The following is an 8730-nucleotide window of genomic DNA, read 5'->3' as shown; positions in this document are numbered from 1 at the left end:
AGATTTGTGATCAGATTAGCACAATGATATGATGCATTGGATATGATGGGGAGAAATTAACTAAGCCGAAAGGAGATGATGAGCTTAAAGAAACTTCAGTGGCCCCTCTATTTGAGCCCCTACTCTAAATTTAAAGGGTGAAGTCTAAAAATTTAACTCCAGTAGGCTCTCTATTCAAGCCCCTAAAATAAGGAGGCCTTCAAATCTCCACCTCCACTCCCCAGACCTGGGGAGTCTCTAGGGAGGCCGCCATTTGTGGGTCCCACCCGCAACTGCTGGATTGAGAATGCCGGCCGTCACTGGTGCGCGGACTGTCCTTGACGCGCTCTGCCACCCCGGCGGCACCGTGCCGCCTTGTCTGCGCCTCTGCCGACTGGCTCGGCCGCACGGCGCCTCCTCCGCCGCCCCTCTGTGCCGCCGCGCGCGGACAGTGGCCGGCCCGCGCCGCAAGCCGGCCCGGTGCGCCGTGTCCCCTCAGCTGCCCCTTCGCGCCGCCGCCGCAAGCCCCTCCTCACCGCTGCTGCGGACCGGCCCGGCCGCGAGCTCCTCGTCCTCCGTTGGACATGAGGAACCGAGGAAGAGAAAAGTTGGAGAGAGAAGGGGTCCCACATGTCATGAAAGAAAAAAAAGTTAGACACTAACATATGAGTCCCATCTTCCGTAATAAAAGTAGGGGCTGAAATGTTGGGACTATTGCTGGAGTTGTACACAGAAATAGAACCTCATAAAGTTGGAGCTAGCTCCTACTTAAGAAAATAGGGACCTTAAGTAGGGGTTATTGATGGAGATGCTCTTAGGGGGTGTTTGGTTCCAAATCACACTTTGCCACACCTAACTTTAGGCAAGTTTGTCCTTAAAAAAACTTTAGGCAAGTTTGATCAAGTCGGTATATATTTGGTTGGTAATTAAGTTTAGGCAAAAAAAAAATTGGCTCCACATGTCATAGAAATTAAAAGTGTGGCAAGATTCCATTAGGCAAGAAAAAATGTGGCTTCCAAATTTTTTGCCACACTTGCCTAACCATAACTGTGGTAAAGTGTGGCTAGCAACCAAACATGCCATTAATTTCAGAGAAATGCAGATATGTTTGATTTGGCAATGCTGGCCAAACAAAGATGGAGGTACATGCAGGTTTGGCATGAGCAAAGTTGACCATGGCTAATGGAGACAGACTTGAAACAGACTCGCTGCTTCTCAAGCAGGCGCCGGAGAATTCATATCGGCTGGTGATGATGGGAGGGATTATCTGCAAGCTACAGAACTTGTTGTCGACGAGTTTTACTTCTGTTATTATTACTTATTATGTCCCGAGATCTTGTGATAAGATAGCTCAGGCCCAATGGCTCTTAGTTGCAAGTGTCCTTGGGTGATGACCTCTCTTGGGAGGGCACATTGACTCTTGACCAGGATCTAGGGGCACTGCTGAGGGTCACCTATGTGACCTAGTAGACTTGTCACACTAAGTCTTTTCACTTCAGATTTTATGTTTTGGATCTAAATTGGCCAAAAAATTGGTCCACATGTGTAATTCAATCAAAATTATTCTAGAAAAAAAGTTTTATTCTAAAACAATTTTTTAATTGTTTTAGCAATAAAAAAATTGGTCGAGAACAAATAAAAATGATTTTAGAACAAAAAATAGTTATTGAACTTTGTGTGATTGTTTGACTGCCAGTCACACGAGCAACTCTTAATATTTGCGGGATCCGGTGGCCAACGACCGCTGCATTCTTAGTTAATGAAAAGCTCTTTCTCCTAAAAAGAGGGGCAAAATAGAAAAGCGGGTGTTAAAGGTGGGGGATTTGGGCCGGCTGTTCGATTGGGCTTCGTCGGCTGGGAAATAAGCCCAGGGTATTGAGAAAGGTATGACCCAATCAATAATTTTTTTTTTTTGGAAAAGACCCAATCAATGATTAGGCGTGCAATTCAACCTTGAAGAGAAGCACCTAGTGGCATCAAGCCTTTAGATGTAGACAAGACAGAGAGCCTTACGTATCACCGTGAGAAAGAATTCTGAGCCTTGTTCATGCCAAGCCTTGCAATCCGTACATACTCCCTCCGTCCCAAGGTCCTCTTCGTTTTACCCTTCACACCAATCAGCATTAGTGCTGTGAGTGCGAACTCACATGGTTCCCACCCCTTCCCAAATTAGCTTTATCGCATCATGTATGTGTTTAATCACATGGTTTCCAAAGTAAGCATCATGCCATCAGCACTCCGCTGAAATATCACATGATTGCTACATAATCCTTCATGATGGCATCATCATGCTCATACTGTTGTTCATGCTCAATCATGTTTACACGACTTCGTAAGTGGATCCTACCAAATGCTCATTTTTAGCCCAAAAAATATTAAAAACACCTAAACATATCAAAATATTGAATATAATAAATTTTCATAGGAGGGAACTAGATGGAGGGGTTCTCACGTTCGAGAGCCCCCAAACCTAAATGCTACTATCTACTGTGAGCGAGTAAAAATAATACTCACTTCATTTCCATTCGCTTGCTGTCTCCTCATCTTTTTAGCTGCGGATCCCGCCCCGCCACCAACCTCCCCTACCGGTATCACCTTTGATCCCAGCGAGAACTGTCCTCCACTCCTCCCTTCCCTGCGGAGCCAGGAATTAATATGACAAATGTTCCGAATGCATTCATATACTGGATGATTGACAGAAAGAACTAACTTGTTTCAATTCAGCATTACTCTACAAGTCAGAGGAAGGAATGACCTGATCAGTTTGTCCAGGGTCATGTAAATCTGCTGCAGGATCTTTCTTGTAAAAGGAATCAAGCGTCATCCTTTTAAGTACCATGATTATCCTTTAGAAATTAGCTATCAAATTAGCATCTAGAATATATAGGCTACTAATAGCTTGAACTAAATTATACTAACTTGTTTCAATTCAGCATTACTCTACAAGTCAGAGGAAGGAATGGCCTGATCAGTTTGTCCAGGGTCATGTAAATCTGCTGCAGGATCTTTCTTGTAAAAGGAATCAAGCGTCATCCTTTTAAGTACCATGATTATCCTTTAGAAATTAGCTATCAAATTAGCATCTAGAATATATAGGCTACTAATAGCTTGAACTAAATTATACTAACTTGTTTCAATTCAGCATTACTCTACAAGTCAGAGGAAGGAATGGCCTGATCAGTTTGTCCAGGGTCATGTAAATCTGCTGCAGGATCTTTCTTGTAAAAGGAATCAAGCGTCTTCCTTTTAAGTACCATGATTATCCTTTAGAAATTAGCTATCAAATTAGCCTCTAGAATAGGCTACTAATAGCTTGAACTAAATTATAATAGTGTTTTACTGGATCCGGATTAGAACACAGTAAACTAACCTTTGCAATGAATGAAAGAAAGTTTGCTCATATGTCACTTTCGTTCACTGCATTATCGTAATCAAGTATCATATGTCTTCAGTCTTCACGTTTTATATATTGTTTGCAAGGCTTCCGCCCTGGACCTTTGGAAGAAAAGCCCTTGGGATTCCGCATGAGAAATTGTGAAAATTAACCAAACGGGAGAACGACAAAGAGACAACCTCGTAAACAAGGTAGGAGCAGCCGAGCAGCTAGGGTACGCTCCCAAACCCAGACGTGTGACGCCTCTGCTTGACCAAGAGCAAGACTAACGATTTAGCTCGCTGCTGGCTATAAGAATCTTTGCAGTTCATCACTCAATCTATTCATACAGTGGTTTAGCTCTCCATCATTAATACATGACTCACATATCTATTTCCCAAAAAAATTTGATTCTTGTGTTAAAGCTAGCTGTAAATTTATAACCCACTTTTCATCTCTCTTTTCTTCTCTCTCCTCCACTTTAACATTTAGTTTTCTTATAAACCTACTATAATATTTGCTCTAACCCTTGCGTGCCCATCAGCCATCCCTGTCTTATCAAAGTATAGAGACAAAAGCAGAAATGATTCTTTAAATGCACGCCAGACACGTGCAGATTAAACTATCCCCTCCGTATTGTTTTCACGTACGGCCGGCGGTACTATCGAAAGCACACGCTAAGGCAGAAATAATTCTTTAAATGCACGCCAGGCCCGTGCAGATTAAACTATCCCCTCGTATTGTTTTCATGTACGGCCGGCGGTACTATCGAAAGCACACGCTAAGGCCTTGTTTAGTTCAATTTTTTTTCCTACGGTATCCATTACATCAAATATTTTGACACATACATAAAACATTAAATAGAGTTGAAAAAATAACTAATTACATAGTCTAACTGATTAGCATGAGATGAATCTTTTAAGTCTAATTAATCCTTAATTGGACATTATTTATTAAATAACAACGAAATATGCTACATCACTAAAATCCAAACTTTTTCACCAACTAACACACAATAAGACCCTGTTTGGGAGGGCTTCCAGAGAGGGCGGAGCTGGAGCAGGCGGAGCCACGTTTTGTGGCTCCACCGGCTCCGCCGGAGCACCTTGCAAAACAGCTCCACCTCTCACAGTTCGTCACCGTGAAGCGCTCCGCCTATTCGTCCGTTTGGCATGGCTCCTAGTGGAGCTGCTGGCGGAGCCGCGGGAAGAGCCCTGCCAAACGGGCTCTAAAACGCAATGGTTGTGGCAGCAACCTAATTGGAACTGAACCACTTGATCAGCTCCTTCCTAAGTACCTAGAGTTGCTTCCGGTTAGCCTGTAAGCACCCGACTATATATGCAAACTGCTACTCTCCATCACAGGCAGTCCTTTACGGCAACCTGCTATCAGTCACACACACTTCTCTTGTAAAGAGAACAACCAGACCACTCTCGTGCTGCTTGAACTCTTGCTCTTGAGGGGGCTAGGCCCTCTTCTCTTTATTTATGGCTTGTTTGGATTGCAGCCATACTATTTGTCATGCCAACTGTGGCGGCGCCACACTTTTGTGGCGGTGTTTTTGGCCGCCGCACCTTCGGCAGGAAACTGCTCTGTAAAAGCTACGTGCCGCCGAAGATAAATCACCAACCAAACGACAACATCGATGTTGTGGCGGCCACAGGGTGTGGCGAGGCGGACGGTGGCGTCAATCTAGCACTAGATATACACTACTACACGGCCATATAATGGCTTACATGCTAAGGCAAAAACTCGGATCACAAGACAAAGACTAGACTTGAACCCAAGTAATAACTTACATGCACCTACTGCGCTACTACTCAAAATTATTGCTAACAATATCAATAACAATAAGATTTATTTAGTTTCACATTGACATTTATTATAATACCTAGGGATGCAAGTTATATATATTTCGGATTATTAGGTCGATCTAAAATATTGATAAAAATGAATTAGAATGATATTCTACGTAAATAATTTTATGCCATCATAATTAATTAGCTGAAAAAATATTATTACGTGCCCACTTGCATCTTCAATAATACTTTATAATTTTTTTTGCACAATCAGCTAACAATACTCGATTACTCTCTCTATATATGTTGGTTCCTCGAGACTCCCCAACAATAGCTGCTAGCTGCCAGCAATAAACTCCCCCGTCCCCGGCGAAATGGACATCAGGATCCCATTTCTTGCCGCCTTCTTGCTCGCCCTCCTCAAGCTCATCAGGAGCTACATCACGCCCTCACGTGCAAAGCCATCGTCGGCGCTTCACCTCCCACCGGGGCCATGGCAGCTGCCGCTCGTCGGCAGCCTGCACCACCTCCTCCTCTCGCGCTTCCGCGACCTGCCCCACCGGGCGCTGCTCGAGATGTCGGGAACATACGGGCCACTCATGCTGCTTCGCCTGGGATCAGTTCCCACGCTGGTGGTCTCCTCCGCCGAGGCCGCCAGGGAGGTGATGAAGACCCACGACCTTGCCTTCTGCGGCCGCCACGTGAGCGCCACCATCGACATCATCAGCTGCGGCGGCAAGGATATCGTCTTCTCCCAGTACAACGAGCACTGGCGCCAGCTCCGCAAAGTGTGCATGGTCGAGCTCTTCAACCAGCGGCGTGTGCTCTCCTTCCGGCCCATCCGGGAAGAAGAGGTGGCGAACCTCCTCCGCTCCATCTCCGGCGAGTACGGCCACGGCCAGACCGTCATCAACATCAGCGAAGGGATCTGCCGCACGATAAACGACATCGCCATGCGCACGTTTATCGGCGACCGGTGTAGGTACCAGGACGAGTACTTGCGCGAGCTCGACGAATTCGTGCGGCTCACCGGCGGGTTCAACCTGGCCGACCTGTACCCATCCTCACCGCTGGTGACCCGGTTCAGCGCCGCCGGGAGGGACATGGCAAGGTGCCAGAAGAATATGTACCGGATCATCGAGAGCATCATCCAGGAGCGCGTAGTCATGCCAACACCAGAGCGAGATGAGGACCTTCTGGGTGTCCTCCTAAGGTTGCAGCGGGAAGGTGGCCTGCAGTTCGCTCTCACCAACGAGATAGTCAGCGCCGTCATTTTCGTAAGAGATCAGCTTACCTAAACGACTTTCCTCCAATGCACTCAATACTTTCCTATGCACAAAATTTTCTTTTCTCAAAGTCTCTTATTTAGAGTGAAGCAAGAAACGACTTTTCTATATAAGTGGCATCTAGGTCCTCGTACTCTCAAAATACATTTTTAGATCCTCAAACTTATCTTGGTATGTTATTTGGGTCCTCAGACTCTCAATATGCATATTGAAATCTCTGAACTTATCACAGAGTATTATCCTGGTCCCTAAACTCTTAAAGCATACTCCCTCCGTTCGGAAATGATCTACGTATTTTGACTAGGAAAAGTCAAACTTTATAAACTTTGACTAATAATTAGTTAAATTATATGTATAATTAGTTTATAAAATTTATGTCAATACATATGTATTCAAAGAGGTTTTGGAGATGACATTGAGTTATTCGTAATTGACATTATATTCTGAGTGATTAATAAAAGTCAAACTTTACTTCGAATGACTTTCTCTAGTCAAAATATGTAGATCATTTCCGAACGGAGGGAGTATATGTTTAGTTTCCAAAGTTGTAATGATAAAGTAATGAGTTTGCAGATTTGATAATGTATTTTCAGAATTTAAGGATCTAAATAACACCCCAGTACAAGTTTAGAGACGCGAAAAAGTATTTCGAGTCTATAGGGACTTGGGTGATACATCAGAACAAATTCAAGGGCCTGAAAATGCATTTTAAGAGCTCGGGGACTTGGTGACATCTAGAGATAAGTTTATGGACCGTCCATGTATAGATGAATTTTCCAAATTAAACAATGTATTGCAGGATATATTCGCTGGTGGGAGTGAAACGTCATCAACCGTGCTGGTGTGGGCGATGTCTGAGCTTGTTAAGAACCCACAAGTCATGCACAAGGCCCAGGCAGAGGTGAGGGAGACCTTCAAAGGGCAAGACAAGTTAACTGAAGGTGACATGGTCAAGCTAAGGTATCTGCATCTGGTGATCAAGGAGACTTTAAGGCTTCACGCACCATTACCACTCCTGGTCCCGCGAGAGTGTCGTGAGGCATGTCAGGTCATGGGCTATGATGTCCCAAGAGGAACCAAGGTGTTCGTGAACGTTTGGGCAATAGCAAGGAACAACGAGTTCTGGCACGATGGCGAAGAGTTCAGGCCAGAAAGATTTGACGGTAGCAGCATTGATTTCAAGGGCACTGACTTTGAGTACACTCCTTTTGGGGCAGGTAGGAGGATATGCCCCGGCATCATGCTCGGGCTGGCCAACGCGGAGCTCTTGCTTGCTAGTCTTCTTTACCATTTCGATTGGGAGCTGCCGGACAGTGTCAAGTCGGAAGAACTTGACATGACAGAGGACTTTGGTATAACTTTGAGAAAGAAGTCCAAGCTCTGGCTGAAGGCTAAGCCACACATTAATGTTGTGGGCGTATCAAACTAGCCGGTTGACCTCCGCTGTGAACTATGTTTCCAGGTTGTGTCTGTAGTCGGTGAATCTTTGCTACTTACGTAATTTGTTGCGACAAAGAGTGCAGTATAATATTATATCAGTTTGTGCCACAAAGACAGTAAACGAATGCATAGTTTGGTCATGTGCTTATTATGTTATATTGATAAATTCAAGTTATGTTTTCTTCTTGTTGAGGACACTATAATGAATAAGACATCAAGAGCACATCAAGTACATCAATATTCAACAGCTAATGCTTGCTAACCTGCAACTTTACCACTTCTTCCATTGGAAGTGCCCGCCGCTAGCCTCTGTGGCGTCAATAGATCTCTAAACAGCCAACTCCGAGCTCCTGTCAGAGGCCAATATTAGCTTTTTTTTTAGATACTACTACAAAACCAGGCGCCCTTTTTGGAGTGGCCAGATGAATTTAAGCATAATATTATTACCAAAATGAAAGAACCTTTAAATTCTATCCCAGGGCCAGAGACATAGTTCTGAGTATATGGAACAAGGTTAGTATATATATGACATATAACATAAGTTAGTAACTGGAAAGACTTCTATACATGGTTTGAAGGGGAAACTCACCCGAGATGTTGCAAGAGTGCCGACAGCAGTTGCCGCCACAGATGCTATAGTAAATGTGTTAGCTATATGCCATCAGATGATTATAATCATGCTTCTGGATACGCAGTAGGATTCCTTCTGGTCGATATTCAGGCAAACATATATGCAGGGGCGTGGCTACAAAGATGGTACAGGAGTGGTTTGCATATTGAATGTTAACAATAAAAATAAATAGTTTGAATGAAAAATATGCTCTAAGAGAATTAAATTACAGTACGTAATTTA

General features: G+C 44.1%; 1 protein-coding gene across 1 annotated transcript; it reads left to right on the top strand.

Moving 5' to 3' along the window:
* The first annotated feature begins 5480 nt into the window (after positions 1–5480).
* On the top strand, positions 5481–8107 carry LOC120650436 (zealexin A1 synthase-like). The gene is made up of 2 exons (XM_039927579.1): positions 5481–6428; positions 7237–8107. Exons 1-2 carry the CDS (start codon positions 5526–5528, stop codon positions 7864–7866), a joined length of 1533 nt encoding a protein of 510 aa, XP_039783513.1. The 5' UTR covers positions 5481–5525; the 3' UTR covers positions 7867–8107.
* The last annotated feature ends 623 nt before the right edge of the window (positions 8108–8730 follow it).

The sequence above is a fragment of the Panicum virgatum genome, chromosome 9K (genome assembly GCF_016808335.1).
Source record: "Panicum virgatum strain AP13 chromosome 9K, P.virgatum_v5, whole genome shotgun sequence".
NCBI classification, from domain to species: domain Eukaryota; kingdom Viridiplantae; phylum Streptophyta; class Magnoliopsida; order Poales; family Poaceae; genus Panicum; species Panicum virgatum.
This window is presented reverse-complemented; position numbering and strand designations above follow the sequence as displayed.

Excerpts from the sequence above, each read along its gene's own strand:
- LOC120650436 (XM_039927579.1), top strand. The coding sequence starts at position 5,526 with ATGGACATCAGGATCCCATTTCTTGCCGCCTTCTTGCTCGCCCTCCTC. Across the intron at positions 6,429-7,236 it reads TAGTCAGCGCCGTCATTTTC|GATATATTCGCTGGTGGGAG; the intron begins GTAAGAGATCAG and ends AATGTATTGCAG.